We start from the raw sequence: 18,377 nt of genomic DNA, 5'->3' as shown, positions 1-18,377 counted from the left end.
AGGAGAGCAAATTTCAAAAGCCGTAATTAACCCGCTGCACATGAAAGTAAAAGGCAAACAGTGAAAAGGAAATTAGGTTTTGAAGCATTAATGAAAGACTGCATTTGCTTTCAATCACATAAATGCGATGATTATGCTGTCATGAGATTTGGTTTGGAATTTTGCATTTTTATTTACAGTTTTACAGACCCTTAATTGTTTAATTACTCTGCTCATTCTCACAATAAATAAAATTAGCCCAGCTACTCATCTATAATGCTTTCCCACCATGGCTTTCACAGAGAGATTTCTACACGACCTGCCTCCATATGAAGTAGTTCACCCCACCAGAGTTGATGCCAGAGGCCACTTCCTGTCAAACATCCTGTCTCACCATGCCCGCCGCTTACAACGCCGGGAAACCTCAAAGGACAGAGTAGCCGCAGAGCGAGTCTTCTATCAGTTTCTGCACGGCGGCAACAGCTTGCACTTTAACCTTACTCTCAATCCAAACCTGCTGGCTCCGGGCTTCATGACAGAGAGGAGGTACGGTGGCCTCGAAGGGGCCAAGATCCATCGTCCTGGGGCCATGAGGTGTCATTATTTAGGTGAGGTGTGGGACAGGACCACTGTGAAAGGGAGTGCCGCGATAAGTGTTTGTGATGGACTGGTGAGTAGATAAACTTGATAAATTTGATGTAATGTCAAAACATGTAATCTTTAAACTATGAATTTAATGTACATATACACATTTAATTTTGTGAAAGGCTCTATGAATTAGAGCTATCTAATATGTGAAAACACTTTTTAGAGACCATAAATCATCACATTGACTTAAAGTATTTATGTTTATTACTGTTCTGAGATTTCTTTGGAGGCCATTACCCAAGTGTTAGACCCACACACTGAAACATCTTGACCTTTTTTTAAGTAAACCAATAAGTGTGTTAAGAGTTGCACGCTTTCTTTCAGCTTAATCTGCACAGTGAAAAGTAAAAGCAAGAAGAATGAATCAGAACCCATGGACATGACCCAGGAACAGGGGCTTCTCTGCTGTGATGCATTGCCAGGTTTTCACTGTTGCTGCATCCATTTGTGTGGGTGTGTTTTTGTTTTTGTTTGTGCGCAGGGTAATTAGAAAGCCAGTTGGTTTAAAAAGGTTAGGTTGCCTCCGCCACATTGGAGTAATTAATTTCTTCATCAGGAAGATGCCAGAGTTTCTTTTTCAGATTAATTTGGGAGATGATGAGACAAAAAGTGATAGAGCTGAACGTACTGTTTCAAAACACAGTTTTTTATTGATTTATTTAAACCCTAATATTCCCAGAATGCTTTTATGCAACTTTAATGATTAAAGTATTGGGTGCGCAAATTCTAATTTATTGTGGTATTTTTAAACTTTTAAAATTATACATGCAGGCTACAATGTATACATATACTACCATTAATGATTAGTTTAAAGTTTTTAAGCAAGTTGCACCTTGGTATTTTTCTTCAAAGTCATCATATCATGAAAATCTCATCCTAGCCCATGCCCACTGCAGAACTGATTGACAAATTTATTCCTGGCTATGGAAGTGCATTGCAGAAGCTTGATGTTGGTCTGCTTTAGCCATTCCAAACCCAGTTTGTCTGCTGTGTTCAAATTTCAACCATATAACTGTTCATTTGAGCTGAAATTGAAGAATTTGGACGTGTTCCTCCTTTTTCAATATTCCATCCACTTTGTGTAATGTACTAGCATCAGTGACTGCGTAACTGCCCCAGAGCATTATACCACCACCACCACAAGGTTTGAAAGCCCCACCTTGACTGCAGTCAAGGCAGCAAACTTTCTCCAAAGGTCATTGGGCTGGTCTTTCTGCCAAGCTTGGACTTGCATCAGTATTAAGAGATTGTTTTTATTCCTGGTCAGCATCCTCTTGGTCCATGACAATGTAACAGTATTGTTTCAGCAGTGGTCAGTTCAGCAAATTGTTGAGTGGTTCCTGGGTTGTTCCTGAACATCCTAACTAGCTTCCTTTTTATCTGAGGAGTATAGTTGTACATTTGTTGTTTGATGATCTTTGAATCACATTAAATAATTTAGGTAAGAGTATGTATAGGTTTGGAGTCTGTTTGTATATTTCTGACCTTGCAAGGATAAGAGAAAATAAACAATAAATTTAAACTTGTGCAAATTGGTCAGTCATCAGTCAGTCATCTTTTCTACTGCTTCTTCCATAATGGGTCGCTGGGAAGCTGGCACCAGCTTCCCAGCGGTCTATGGGCGTGAGGCGGGGTACACCCTGGACAAGTTGCAAGTTCATTGCAGGGCAACACAGACACACACAGGACAAACAACCATGCACATACCTAATCACACCTAATGGCAATTTAGAGAGATCACTTAACCTAACAGTCATGTTTTTGGACTGTGGGAGGAAACCAGAGTATCCGGAGAGAACCCACGCATGCACGGAGAGAACATGCAAACGCCATGCATAAAGACCCCCGCGCGGATGTCGAACCTAGGACCTTCTTGCTGCAAGGCAACAGTGCTACCAACTGTGCCACTGTGCAGCCCCTTGTGTAAATAATTCTTGTTTTTGAAAAATCATTGCATGTGTCTGTTACAGTATATAATCCTTTAAATAAATTGTCAAAAGACCTAAATTAAAGACATGTTTGCCAGTCTATGTAAACTGCGATCCCAACAATAGATTGTTTAAAAAAAGGAGAAATAAGTTCAATAAGTGACAAGAATAGGGATTTCACAGTAGAAATACTTTATATTGGAGCCATTTATGTTTGCAAGGTTGACGTAGGAGAAATGTAGACAATATACCTTTAAATGTGACAAGCTGTCTGCATTTATCAAATTATCACTTTACCTTAGTTATGGCTAAAAGACACACATCTGTGTACATTAAATTGACCTGTTTTTTTAAGTCAAGTCAAGTTTATTTATATAGTGCTTTTCAGCAACAAGGCACTCAAAGCGATGTACATCAGGAAGAACATTACAATGATACAGAAAATCAAACACAGAAAAACAAATCATATGATACTAATAATCCTTGGGAGTAATAATAATTAATAATCCTTCCAAGTTTACTGGTAGAAATTGGTTCCAAGAAACTCTTAATAATAAAGCATCTTATGCTAGAAGAAGATGATAATATTGATAGTCTCATCATTCCACTGAATTCTAACTAGGGAAGCTGAGTCACTGGTACAAAACAGCTTTAATCCACATTTTCAGGTGCTAATAATATATTGGTTTTACTGGTACTGAAGTTGAACTAAGTAATAACAGTCCATTGTAGTCTAATAAAGCTGGGTCATTGGTGTAAGAGCAGCTAAAGTCCAAATGACTAATAATGTTTGGTTTTCGCTGGTAATCATTCTGATAAAGCTAAAAATCTATAAAAAAGTAATGAAATCACACAATTAGGTGCAGGGCTAAGCAACACACAAGAAGTAAAGATTTTGCAAGGGTGCGGTGGAATCCTGGGGGTGCGAATATATAACTGTGAGTGTGTGTGCAAGAATTAGACTCTCAACACAGATAGAGTGCCACTGTCCTTGAGGAGAGAGATGGAAGTTTTCTCAATCGACCGCAAAGTCTTATGTGGGTCACAGCTGTTCGGGGGTGCTGGGAAAGACCGCCATGTTTACATAACATCCAGGAGATATTTTGTCACTTAGAAGAAGTTGCCAAGGCCACGTTGGGGCACCAGATTTAGAAAAACAATAAATGTTGTGGTTCAAGGAGTTGTGTGGATTTCCAACCACTTTAAGAGTTTTTACTGTTATCTCTCAATTGCGAATCCAAATATCCAAATTTCTGGGACTTTCCCGCAGTTCTGGAGCGAACAACCTTCTTCATGATTAAATCCTTTCATCTCTGAGTCCAAAAGCCCCTTCCAGGCTACGATTCTGTAGAACCGTATCCAGCTTGCGGCTTAGATCTCTTAATTGATCGCTCTGCAGATTCCATCCAGCATCGCAGGCAGCTTTGGGATGCTTTGAACAGCTGCCCACGTTTTGCTACTCATTCGATAAGTCAGGTCTTCAACCCACATTGTAGTCAAGCACACAAGCTTCTACTGTTCCCAGGAATCCATTGTGTATCCAGAGAAGAATGTACCAGCTGGGCAAGAGGGTTCTCCTTTACTCTGTCTTCCCATGGAAAAAAATGTATCAATTGCATTGAAAGACCAGCTGACCAAATCCATAATTTGCAAGTTTGGAAGATATGTAAAATGAGGCTCTGAGAAAAACACAGACAAAAGCAGATGCAGAAGCAGGCAAGAGGGAGGGATATAAAACACGTGCATCCTCCACCGAGAGCAGAGCAAGAAAGCTTATTTCCAGGTCTGTCTCTATAATGGTTTCTTTTAGTCATACTTAAAGAAGGTGACCAAAAAGAAATAAACTAGTTCAAAACAGCTCTAATTCAGTCTTTTACAATTTTAAGACCTACTGAGTGTACATCATTTACTTTCCCTATTTGACTTGAAGTGTTTTTTGTTTGTTTTTTTAATAATGAACTGAGATGATTAAAATGTTGCTTCTGGGAAGGGCTTCATACTCAACTGAAGGTTGTGAAGCATTTCATCTTGTTTTTCATAGTAAGGATCCTTTATTTATTTGACATTGTTGTGTTGGTTGAATGTGCGGGCCTTTTTAGATTTCCATGTTTATCTGTGTCTCAGACTGTGTTGAATTTTCCATGCCTGATGTCTACATATTACCAAGTGATAATATGTGCACATTCAATTAATTTGAAGTCCTCAAACTAATAGGCTCAAGTGTACAACTGTTGTTTTGACAGTTATGCCTTTCCAGCATAAAAAACACACCACACGATTTTAAACAGTTTATTTTTTGCTCAAAGAATTTTACATTTAGTTGTTATTTTTACACATTTTCGGTTACTTAATTTTGCATTTGCTCCATAAAGATAAAACTGCATTCAGCTGAGGTGAGTACATTCTTCAATTCATTTGGCAAAATAAGAGATGCAATCCAAGCGCAGGGCATCTTCTGCACATTTAAATTCAAACCAAGTATATTCAAAATGCAGCAGGTAATTTCTGCTCCAATTACTTCACTGTTTTGTCTGCTTTCAGGATTACATGAGATATACCACACCAAATTTATTGAAATTATAGTTTGATGAAGAAATAGAGCTAATAAAATTAATACATAAGTCCAGGTATCTGTTTTCCCCACTCGAATGTCTACGCAGGCCTTTTTTGGGAGCTGCTCTCTCAGTGTCCTTCATAAGGATACTGTAGTAAATGTTTTATAAAGACCGACCTTTCCTTAGTGCTTTCTGACCTAAATGAAACACAATTTAATTCAGAGATCAGACAAGGGATTATCCTCATGCTGTGTTAATATTTCTCCATATTAAATCTCCCTCTTGGCTATTTCAGCTTTTTGTCTGAAACATGCAAATTGGAGGTTTTCAAATTATACCATATTATTCAAAGCTGTTATCAGTGTAGGTTAATATTCACAAAGCCTACCTTCATCAGTCTAATGTGAAACATTCTATAATATCTATATCACTCTCTTCGAGCTAAAAGCAATCTACAGGGGTTGGACAATGAAACTGAAACACCTGTCATTTTAGTGTGGGAAGTTTCATGGCTAAATTGGACCAGCCTGGTAGCCAGTCTTCATTGATTGCACATTGCACCAGTAAGAGCAGAGTGTGAAGGTTCAATTAACAGGGTAAGAGCACAGTTTTGCTCAAAATATTGAAATGCACACAACATTATGGGTGACATACCAGAGTTCAAAAGAGGACAAATTGTTGGTGCACGTCTTGCTGGCACATCTGTGACCAAGACAGCAAGTCTTTGTGATGTATCAAGAGCCACGGTATCCAGGGTAATGTCAGCATACCACCAAGAAGGACGAACCACATCTAACAGGATTAACTGTGGACGCAAGAGGAAGCTGTCTGAAAGGGATGTTCGGGTGCTAACCCGGATTGTATCCAAAAAACATAAAACCGAATACGTGCTGAACGCCGAAATTCTCTACGTGCCTTGTCCCACAACAAGCCAGTAGCGTTGCTAAGCAACACACAGCTTATCAGGTATGATTACCTTACAACACACACCTTTGCTACCGGCTACAGTGGCTTTTTATGTCCAAAGAGACGTACGCTTTTTGTAGTTGGTTAGGATCGGGGCCGATTTGTATTCAGACCATAAGCGAACCGCACCAGAGTCCGTTTGGAAGCGGACCGAGACCACCTCAAAAAGGGGAAACGAACTCTGGTCTCTGGTCTGTTTAAAGCGGACCAAAAGTGGCAAGTGTGAATACACCCTGAATAAAAATAACCTTTGAGCAGGTATTGAACATAATTTTCATTAAACCCACATTTCTGTAATGAAATGTTTTTATTTATTGGTCTGATGTAATGTCCCAATCTTAAATGTTCATTCATTAGCTGTAAGAGGAAAATTAGCATAATTAACAGAAATAAAGGCTTGAAAACACCATTCTATGTGTTATTAATTTTTATATTGCGTTTCACTTACTAAACAGTTACTGAAATAAATAAATTTTTTAATAACATTGAATTTATTCTAATTTATTAAATATGACTGTATATCCTGAGTCAATACGTTGTAGTACGAGGGGCAACTTTGCCACAATAAGAGCAGCAGTTATTTGGGGTATGTCTCTACAATGTTTGCACTTATAGAGAAGGGACATTTTTTACCATTCTTCTTTGCAAAGTAGCTCACGCTCAGTCAGATTGGATGAATAGTGTCTGTTAGTGTCAATTTTCAAGTCTTGCTAGAGATTCCTTGGATTTTGGTCTGGGATTTAACTTGGTGATTTCAACACACGCACATGGTTTGATTTGACTATTTCTGCTGTGGCTGAATATCCAGGGTCCATCATCTCAGTCTCACGAGGAAAACCCGTTAGAGGTTTTTGTAGCCTCTAACATGTTTTCTTCCAGGGTCGCATCTATTTCCCCATCAACTCTACCATCTCTGTTTCTGCTGAAGAAAAGCATCCCAACAGTATGATGCTGCCACCACCATGTTATACCTTTGAAATTTGATTTTCAGTTTGATGTGCAGTTGGTTTTTCATCACATGTGTTTTTGCTTTTAGGCCAAGAAAGTTTGGTCTCATTTAATGTTCATCTTGTGCGCTTTTCAAGACTATCACCAGCCTTTAAACTGACTTATACCTTTCTTCTTGCAACACTTACACCAGAGGCAGAGCTGTGGAATGATTTTCAGAGTTTTCTTTCAAACTGTGGATCTCTGCAGCCCTCCAGAGTTACCTCTTGGGTGCTTCTCTGATTAATGCTCTTGCTTGCCCGGCCTGGCAGTTAATGTGGACAGCCATGTCTTCTAGATTTTTCTTGCTGTGCCATTTTTGTTTCCATTTTCAAATGATGGGTTGAACAGTGGGATGTTGAAATCTTGGGATTTGGATTTAAGCTCTAACCCAGTTTCTAAATTCTGACCTCTTTGCTGATGTTCTCTAATGAACCTCAATAAACAGCTGGATTTATACTGAGAGTACATTACACACAGGTGGACTATATTTGCTAATAGAGTGATTTCTGAAGGCAGTTGATTGCAATGGATTTTTTTTAAGGGTCTAACATTGAAGGATACTGAATGCCTTATTTCAAAGATTCCAATTTGTACAAAATGTTTGAAAGACCCCTTGATGTTTTTCAATGTATTTTATTGACGTTTTGTATTGTTCGTTGTTAGTGTATAGAAAAACTCTTGTATTCCAAGAGCCAGCTAATTGTTCGTTTTGAAAACGGTTTTTGGTGATTGGTTGAGAACCTTTTATATATTTTCTGTCTATCCGTATCTCAAGTGTAAACCTTCTGTAAATCAAGTGTACCATACCAGAAATGGTATTCAAAGCAGATGTACTTCCTGTTTAAATGCTGAGGTTTGTGTGTTAGTTAAGCAGCTTGTCCAGCTTCAGCCTGGATGCTGAGGGCTCTCCTTGTCTACGTTTGTTACTCTTTAAGTTGAACTGCTTCTTTAGCTGTTTCTTACTTTTGACTTGGAGTGTATTAAAGTTTAGGTAAATGCATTATAAATATCACTGTCTCACATATAGTTAAGAAAAAGCACTTGTTTAGATAGTTAATGTCAACCCAGAATCTTGTTGGGTATTATTTTATAAATTCAACTTAAATTTCACTATAAATTCTCCTTTGCCTGGAGGTATTTAGACAGTATGCAGCTGGGTTTCAGCCTGAACAAAATAGCAAGTTTTACACCATATAGCAATCCTGCTCCCTGCAGACAGACTGATGTGTAAAATCCGAGTCTGCCTTTAAGTTGCCCGAGTTTTCCGCATTTATAAAATGTCTAATCAATATAATATTGATTCTATATATCTGTTTGAGGAAATGTCTTTGCACTTCAAGTAGAGCAAGTTCCCTGAGAGATCAATTTAGCTGCCTGTATTTATTTTACAGGCAGCACACAGGAAAATCCGACTTCCCCACTTTTTCATTCCGCTAAATTGTTTTGTGGATTCAAATTTCCATCGACACCAAACGATTTTCTCAATACCTGCAAACGGTGGTATTTTACACCGTTTTCAGGTTCAATCTTCACTGTTTAAAGGAGGATTGAGCAAAGACCTTTAATGAAGCAGAGGCTCCAGGTGTAAAAAGGGTCGTCTTATCCATATAGAATAAAATTTATTTTAAAAAGGCAGTACATTACTATAATTCATACCATGGCCTTTTGCATTAAAGTGACTGTGGTTTACAAACAGTGTAAACATGCACTGAATCAAATTATTAGTATCTCATCCAGTAAAATCAAAAGGGACAAACATTTCATCTCAATCTGTTTGTGTTGTGTTCATAATGTCTTTATGTTAAAAAGGGAATTTTTTTCCATTTGTTAATGCTCAATTTTTACCTTTCTTTTTACAACCTCTCTCTGTTTCTTGTCTTACCTTTCTCTGCAATGTCAGCTGACTCTTCTTCCATGTCTTCATCCATTGTTGTTTATCTTCATCTTCTTATCTCACCTATCCCTGCTTCTTGTGAATAAGGCACAGTGTCTTATTGTAATTAAATATTTTAACAATAGTCTAGTCTTTCACTCCCTGCCTGACTTATATATAACATTATAGAAAGTATTATGTGCCAGTTGTAATGCAAAATTGCTAAAACAACTATTTACCAGCTTTATGTTCATATTTTTCACTCAGCTTTCCGGGAATATGCCATGATGAGCACCATTTATGTTTTTCCTCGTCTGCTTTGTAGGCGGAGCTCACCTGGAGTTCCCCTAAATACATTTACTTGGTTAAACTGACAGAACTCTCACGCTGTGTATATTTAAACAATTAGCAACCATGAAGGAACTTGAAAAGGGGTCAAATGTATTGTACTATACTGTGATAACTTTGAAAGAAAAAGAAGTAATGGAACCAAATCTTAAAAGGCCAATCAATTCTTTATCTGACTTAGTCAGACAAGTGTTGTTTTTATGGATTAAGTTCTGTTTGAGTCTCTCAAGTCGAGAAATGTGCTTGAGGAGTTGCCTCAAGGAAAAATTCAGCCAGTTAGAAGTGGACCTGGGATAAAAAGGGAGCTGCATACAACCAGTTATCTACAAATTGTTCTGAAGCACTCCCTTTGAAAATCAGAAGGATCTTTATAGTTCAGAACCTGTCAACAATCTAAAACAGTCAAAAATCTAAATTTATGATTATAATTAAGCCAATGTAGCATCCCCTATTCAGTTTAGAGAAGCTGATTCAGAATATTAACCACATCAGAATACCATTGTGAGATTAAGGTCACAGGTAGTAAATACATTATTTATCCTTTCAAGCTAAAGAGAGCTACAGAAACTCAGGTGTTCAAACTAACTGGACTTGTACCCATGTCAAAATGCATATACTAGTTATATCCTACTTCCTGAATAGAAGTAGGATATAACAGGCAGTTAAATTCACTATGTGAAATACAATTGTTAAATATCTTTATATATTTCCCCCCTTTTTAAATAATCTTTGTGGTTAATCTTCAATTGTTGTTGACAATGCTCTTTAAAAGTATTGACTATTTGTATTTAAAATCAATACTATTTATTAGCCAAAAAAAGAAATCTATTGGTTTATTATGAAATTATTAATATGAAGAGCTACAGTTCTCTGTTGTAACTGTATGACATATATGCATGTAAGCCTTTAAATTGCAAGGTAGCAGCATAGAAATGCACTAGGTGGACACCACCCAGAGTCACTTCTGAATTAGTTTAGAGCTTTTATCATATATCTGCTTTACACTGATCGAAACACATGATCTGCCTTAAAAAGGTTGCTAACTGCTTCTCTGAGGTCAGCTGAGTTGGTTAAAGGACTTGTGTGGCATTGAGTGGAGGTGGATTGGGCACCTAACGTCTTTTGTTTTTCCAAAGGATGTCATAAGATATGTGTCCTGTTTTTCCTTTTGGACCTTTATGCTTTCAAGGACACTGAGAGCTACAGCTAAGCCCAAAATTATTCATACTTCTGGAGGATTTAGGTTTGAAGTGATCTTTCAGTTTTATCGTCACGGTTCTTCAGACTGAAAATATTAAAATTTTTAAGCAGCACAGTCAAAGTCCTGACTTGAATCTGATTGAGAATCTGTGGAGGGAGCTAAAGATTAGGGTGATGGCAAAGAGGCCTTCAAACCTCAACAACTTGGAGCTCATCACCAAAGAAAAATTGACAAAATACTAGTGAAAACATGCAAATAGCTGCTTTGCATGTATATTGTCACTCCTCTCGAGTTCAATCAAGGCTCAACATCGTTCTTGGGTTTCAACAGACATTTATTGCGAACATGTCTTTACATGTCTTAACAATGCCCCAAAAATGCTGTCAGAAATAAGAAAGGAAACACAACCCTACATTAGCTCACGGAAAATATAGAATCTACATAAATAAAAGATACAAATAAAACAATAAAACTGTACCTCATTGGCCGCATCAACTCCAGAGGAATAAAAATGATTTATACAGATTCTTCCCACACATAAAAATACACTTTTGTCATTTGGGGAAACTTCTTGCAGATATGTCAGGTAGAATATTCTGTTTGGCTCCCTTTTGTACACCAGCCAAACTTCCCCAGTGGGCAACAATGTGTCATGCGGAACAAAAAATAAGTTCCCCCCTTACATTTATATGTGTTTTTGACCACATAAATGAACTCTTAACTGCATGAATTTGCTGAAAGTTATTATTAAATGTTTTATATAAAATACTAATATGTATTTATGGCCGTTTTTAACTGAAATTTAAGGATAATGAATTAAATATGAGAGCTGCCCATAACGGCAGCTACATATATGAAGGCTTGGATTGCTACGATGCCAATAAAGATTTTTCCATTGGTTATATAGAATGGTATTGATCATTTTTGACATAGGTAGATTAAACAGATTTCTTTTTTTAATCTGATACTCCTTTTACATTCTTTTTGTAGTTTTTAGAGAGATATCCATCTTCTTTCAGAAGCAAACTTCTTGGTGGACTGAAAATGGTATTAAATCTAGTTTTGCTAGGGTTCTGAATAATTTTGGACTTACGTATAAGTGATTTGACCATAAAGTCTTTATGTTTTGAGTTCTCTGAGAAAGGTTATAACTGTGTATATTAGCTATAATGTATTTTGCTATGAGCCATTTGGTTTCAAATTGACAGAGATTAGGGGGGGCGTCTGCATCACTGCAGCTGTACTGGTTCTGCTGTTGTGTGACGGGAGTTAAAAAGCAAAGCTCTTGATTTACAAGTTAATCTCTGTTACAGCCTTTAGAGACATGCAGGGAGTAAAGAAAGACAGAATGAGGTTGAGAATAACCTTAGAGTGGCTGGGATTAGGCTTGAAGGCAAGCTATGGATTCTTGCCTCTTGAACTGAGTAGTGTTTGATTTGGCCACATTGATGGTAAACTGGCCGTTATGCATCCATAGCGTTCTCTGGGCTGTCTGAAAGTAAAATGAAAGAGATGCATTTTCCATAACTGCTCTCTATGGATGCTAACAGTTTTTCTAACTCTCACCACTCTTGGAACAGTTCAATCACAATCCCATATATTAACTCTGTTTTTCTCTCAATCACATGTCATTTTAGACTTCAGTAATGTTATAAGCAGATAGGAATAAGGATTAAATAGAAAGAAGTGAAACTTACACATCTGACCAAAGAACATTTGCAAAAACCATTATCAACATTTGAACCATTCCATTAAATTAGGAGCCTGTGTAAATGTCAACCCTCAAAGAAAGCTTTGTTGCACAGTGCAAACCAAAAATGAATGCTTTAGTTTCCATTAAAACAGTTATTTCTTTCCACCAAAAACAAAACCTGTAGACCCAATCTGTCTGTTTATCAATATCCAACATTTCATAAGTCCAATATGTTTTTCCTTAATAACTGTATAAAGTTCTTCTTTATTTTTAAAACACCATTTTCCAAACTACTTTGCATCACATTTTACACAGCTACAGCTGTGATAAAACACACTTAACATAAATGTTAATCAATCTGCCTAAAATAAACCTGTTATGATAAAACAAGAAAGGCAGAAGCTGTGTATTTTATAGTGATAAAGGGAAATCAAAAAGGATCTCCAGTTTCTCAGTCAATTTTTCCTACATTTTGCCTGAAAATCAAGCCACAAAGCACAGATGTAATGATAAAATCTAAACCTGGGGTCAACTTGCAGCCTGTTAGGTGGCTGCACCATATTAAATTGCAAATATAGATACCTGCACAGTGTGTTTTATATACTGGTTTTGTCTGAAGTCATCAGTAATCACCAATGGGTGGCCAATGTCTGTCAATGACTTGTAAGCTATAGCTCCAGTTTGTTTACTTTGTTTCTCATTCCTCTGGCAGAGCTCAGACTGCCAGCTGGTGCTAAAACCCACATAAGGACACATTTTGTTCTCACTAAGAGCAACATAAGTTGATTTATACTGTCACATTGAAGCCAAAAATTAGCCTGGAAACTGATAATACAAAATCCACATGTACCCGGAAACCCATTCTCAGCAATTGCCATTCTAATCTCTTCATCTGATTTAAAACTTTACACTCATACACTTAGCTCCGGTTATCTGCCGGTTCTGCTCAGACTGTTGGCTGGTTTTAAAACACACCAGGTGGTACATATCTCTCTCTACTCAGCTCTTCAAACTTTGGTGTATGTGTTCTTTATAAAGAACTGTTTAAACACTTCCTAAACAAGAATATAAAAGCAGATTTTTTTAAGAGATTTTGATTTGGAATAAGTGATTTAGAATCAATTGATTTTAAATTCAAAAACACTTAACTGCGAGAATATCAAAAAGGTTTTTAAGTGTGCAATGCGTTCAGATGAGCAGAAAGTTTTAGAGCAGGTAGCTCAGATGTTACGTCTGTACTGGGAGTTGTCTTTTTTTTATGGAGGCTGTATGTGAGGCGGAGCTGTAAACATGATGAATGAATCTTCTGAAATATCTCCACCATCAGCCTCTAAAGGTGTTGGAGAATAAGTCTGTTCTTTCACTCAGTTCATTTCTGTGTGCTAGTGCACAGATGCTTTGTTTCCAAAGAAATGAACAAAGTCCTGATTCCTGGTCACAAACACAAAAGACAGATTGTAAAAGGAATTAGTCAAATAAGCAGCATGAAATTTAATTATAAATCCAGCTGCTCTGATTTTAGGTATTTGTGTTGGCCATAGTGAAGCCTGTTTACAATAACCCTCGATTAGGCCTACCTGCATGGTCCAAGACCTCTAAAACTGTTCAAACATTGCTAGATTGAAGAAAATATGGAAAACCTAATTTCAATGTGGCAGTCTTGCCACTGATGCACTCAGACTAGACAAAAAAAGGTTTTTCTCAGTGATTTTCCGGTCACTCTGTTCCAGAGCTACTGCCACAGATATCACATCTGCACTAGGGTGGCTTTTAAAGGTTATGAATGAGAGCCCATGTCCTGCAACTTCTAGATGTGTCCTTGCTACAACACACCTGAATTAAATGGCTGAATTACCTCCTTGGTATGCTGTCAGGTTCTCCAGAGTCCTGCTAATGAACTAACTATTTGATTCAGGAGTGTTGAAGCAGAGCCGCATCTAAAAGTTGCAGGACACCAGCCCTCAAGGACTGGAGCTTAACACCTGTGCCCTATAGTCGGCAATTGTGTGTAATGATTTGAACTTGTTACAGAATTCTATACGGAGTCCTCCGAGCAGGAAGTCAGAAGAAATTACGCACAAATGCAAAAACAGTTTCTCCACTGATAACTGTGATCCAGTCACACTAAGTCTCTGAAACTTGATGTTTTGTGGTCCCTAGTGGGGTAATAATGGGATGTGCATGCCAGCCGTGGTGCCAAGACTGTTGTTGATAACTTACTGGTAGATTCCTGCTAGGTGTGAGTGCCATGAAGATGTAGCTTTGGCATGAGGCCAGTGTTTCCAGTTCTGCTTTAAATTCTCTAGTGTGAGTGGGCCATATGTGATGGAGCAACTGCCACTGTGACCACTTTGCTGAAAACCGGACCAATATGCTGCCACCGCAATTTTTAACCATCAAAGCCCTCCTATGGAAATTTTGTGCAGGTTAAAAATTTCAAGGAAATCTCATGCTCCATCGTACTTATTAGGGACTACACTGTGTTCCAGATGAACCACTGAGAACCTCTCCATGATCCCAAAAAGAACATCCACATTCTGGCTGAATTTTGACATCATAGTATGTGCTCAACACTAAAAAGTTTACAACCTTAAAATCCTAACATAAATACAAACAAAGGTTTTCATTGAAAATGAATAAATGAAGTAAATGAACAATAAAAAACAACTTAAATTTGAGACAAACTGTCCAGAAACAGCTGCAGTGGTGAATAGAAGATGTATATCAGCAGCATTTTAAGGGGAGGTATTAGTCAGCACACAGAACCCAAACAAAAGTAACACTCATATCATGCACAGGGGAAGCTTTTAAAAAAAAAGAAAATTCAATTATTGTTTAAAAAACAGATTTATCATTGTTTCAGTTATTGACTGCCAAAGCCAAATGTACAATGAAGTAGCATAAGATAACATTTAAAATGATGATGCTAAACTTATCCTGTTACTATCTATAATGGAACATCAACATGTGTAAGGTAGTCTTAGACATTTAATACAAAGTTCGTAACAAGAATACAGTCTCTGTTTAACTATACCAAGCAATATGTTTCTTGACATGGATCAGCTCAACATTTTAGTGTTAAAGTTGTAATATGGAGATATTTTTGCAAACTGCACTATGAAACTTGCGTTTTGTTGACTGTGCAGCTCAAAATAGATCAGTTTTATATTTTAGCTCCTTCTCATAAAAATGTATTTTTCCTTTAAAATGGGAACCTCTAAGAGGAGGAGATGGCAGATTCCAGTAACCTTTAGGCCATGCCCAGAATACCACCTCCTAAGAACTCTGCTACAGTAAATGATGCAGACTTTGACAGCAACAGTGGTGCAGAGATAGCTTGACATTTACAAAGATTCATGGCACACACACAACCACAGAATGTAAAGATGTGTGTTTTTTGTTTTGTTTGTTTGTTTGCTTTTTTACAGAAGAAGGACACATCACTAAGAATTAAAGTTGATAAAACAAATACATCACAATGCTGTGACATCTTTTGTATGGTGAACATTTGTGCAAAACATCTCATTACTACTTGTCTACACACCAGTGGGATTGTAAAAGTTATGCCCTGACATGATTTCATATCAGCTATGGTTCATTGCATCAGTCAAGTCATTAGTGATTGTATTTTTTACCTGAGCTGTGTTTACTTTTAAATAAACAAGACTTAGCAATAGAGGAACACAGAACATGTCCAATAGGCGGACAACGGTCTTAAAATCCAGCCGGAGCTTTAAATTAAATGTTGAAATGATTTGTGTTTGACATGAACATCATTTGATGTAAGATGGTGTAGGGTTAATATGAGAACAAAGCTTCTGTTCTTCAAACGTCAGCTATAATTACTTCTCTGATCTGTCCACTGCAGAAGATCTTTAAACGCTCATATCACATTCATAGCAACACATAATTTCTGCTACTCTCTGTCCATTTCTGTTACTGAATCTGGCTTGAGTCGCCGTCCCCCATGCACCATTCAGCTTTCACCTTGTAGTCCATTTAGTATGCCAGCCCTCCTGTCTCAGCACCACCGGAGCTCCTTGACAGCTGAAGTAGTTACCCGGAGCTGACAATGGACAAGAATTAAATATAAGCCCTGGATGGTTAACAGGACAAAAAAAGTGGCCATTGGAATGGGTTTTTCTCTCACTGTCAGTGTTATTTATGGTGTGGAAGCAAAGCTGTTTTTTTAAGCAGATTTTATGAGCTCAACAAAACTTTGTAAAATTTTAATGGTAAAACAAAGGTTTTTATTCTATTTATGTGCTGTGTTTATGTGTTTATTAGCAAAGCAAAACCCCAAATAAATGTAAATAATCAATCAGTTTGCATGAAATCTGGTCTCCTGTATTAGACAGTTACTTTTAAAAGACTTTACAGCTTTATACTTATTGTCTCCCCCTGGTAAAGATAATTAAAAACCATCCATCAATCCATTCATTTTCTATACCCACTTCTTCTGTGCGGAGTAGAGGGGGAAATGGTGCCTATCTCCAGCAGTCTACGGGCGAGAATCGGGATACACCTGGACAGGTCGCCAGTCCATCGCAGGGCAACATAGAGACACACTGGACAAACAACCATTCACACACTAAGAGCAATGTAGAGAGACCAGTTAACCTAACAGTCATGTTTTTGGACTGTGGGAGGAAGCCACAACTACCCAGGGAGAACCCATGCATGCACGGGGAGTTTCCATGCAAACTCCTTGCTGAAAGACCCCCTAAGGGAGTCGAACCAAGGACCTTCTTCCTTCAAGGCAACAGTGCTACCAAATAAAAGGTGTAATCTCACGCTGAAAGCTTCAATCTAAATATATGAATTCACTAGGAAGAAAACAAATTTCATGTTGAGAAATACCAGTACTACTTTGACAATTTCCTTTTGCCAGTAGAGTAGCGTGTTATCTTCTTCAATACCTTTTCACAAGGTGGGACCAAACGGACAGAGGGACTCTTCTACTCTTAGTCTTTGCACGGTTTCTTGAGGGTTCTGGGTCCTGTCTCATGCTCTCTACTCTTTAGCTTATCCCACAATTTTTCTATAGGATTTAGGTCTGGGGATGACTGATTAGTTGTAGGAGCTGGTTAGTTTTTTCTTTCTAGTTAACTATTGCTGTGCTGATTTGTCCTTGTTTTGGATCATTATCCTGTTAAGAAACAAATTATCAGTCCCCTTTTCAGTTTTCTGGCACAGCCCACTAGAGCTGTAAATAAAATATCCTGGTATTTTAAAGCATTGATGATGCACTCTAACAAGGTTCCCAGGGCTTTTGAAAGGGATGCACACCCACATCACCACAGTTTCTCCACTGCATTTAGCAGTGGGCATGAGGGGGAGTTTTCACATATTTATTCCATGTACGAAAGATTCACTTAAATATTTTACTGTAAAGCTCAATCATATACTAGAAAAAGCCTGGCATACCTCCTACACAACTGGTGGGCACATAGATGGTGTTTAATGGTTGTGATGAGACTTGGTGACACCATTCTTTACTGCAACTCAGTAAGCTTTGGATATTTTTTACCTTACTTTTAGCCTTACTGTCAGCTGTGCCAAGATAAACATAGCTCCTTGTCAAGCCTTGTTTGTGACAGTTCCAGTTCTTTTAAAGATTTCAATTATTACACTAATGGTGAACATGGGCAAGTTAACCTAGCAGCTCTTTTCTCATAGCCATTTCCTTGCATTATTAAAATATAATAGAACATTTTTCCCTTTTGTAAATTTAAAATCATGGATTTTTGTTGCAAATTGTAGGTTAAATGTGAATGTTTAGGCATTCAGACACTTGATACTATGAATGTGGGTATGACACATCCACTAAGTGGATACAAACTGACTTATGGTCAGGACCACTCCAGGAGGTGGCAAGATTTATACTTAAAAAGGTTAAAAAAAAAAAAACAGAGCTTCAAAGGTACATCTGGCATTAATGATTTCTTTCGAGAAAACAAAGCATTTTTTATGTAGCACAGATATTTTTAAATAAAAGGTTTTTCTAGGTTTTGTATTATGAAATTATGCTACTTTGATAACAATGTATTTATCTTAGCACTTTTTAACTCAAACCATTAATAAAAAAAATATTTAATTTCATGTTCTTCCCATAAGTAAACTGAAATAACGGAAACGTTTTATTTCATGCACCCAGTTTTATAAACATTTTTGAAACTTTCTGAATACATTTAAT

The 18,377-nt window shown here is 37.4% G+C and overlaps 1 protein-coding gene across 1 annotated transcript in view; it reads left to right on the top strand.

Annotated features, from left to right (window-relative positions):
* Positions 1 to 18,377, top strand: part of LOC124867043 (A disintegrin and metalloproteinase with thrombospondin motifs 7) — a 198,307-nt gene that overhangs the window by 9,861 nt on the left and 170,069 nt on the right. Inside the window, exon 2 of the mRNA XM_047363243.1 lies at positions 282 to 649. Within this exon, the coding sequence (XP_047219199.1) occupies positions 282 to 649 (368 nt within the window). The remainder of the gene's footprint in view (positions 1 to 281; positions 650 to 18,377) is intronic.

Source organism: Girardinichthys multiradiatus, chromosome 4 (assembly GCF_021462225.1).
Source record: "Girardinichthys multiradiatus isolate DD_20200921_A chromosome 4, DD_fGirMul_XY1, whole genome shotgun sequence".
Lineage (NCBI taxonomy): Eukaryota > Metazoa > Chordata > Actinopteri > Cyprinodontiformes > Goodeidae > Girardinichthys > Girardinichthys multiradiatus.
This window is presented reverse-complemented; position numbering and strand designations above follow the sequence as displayed.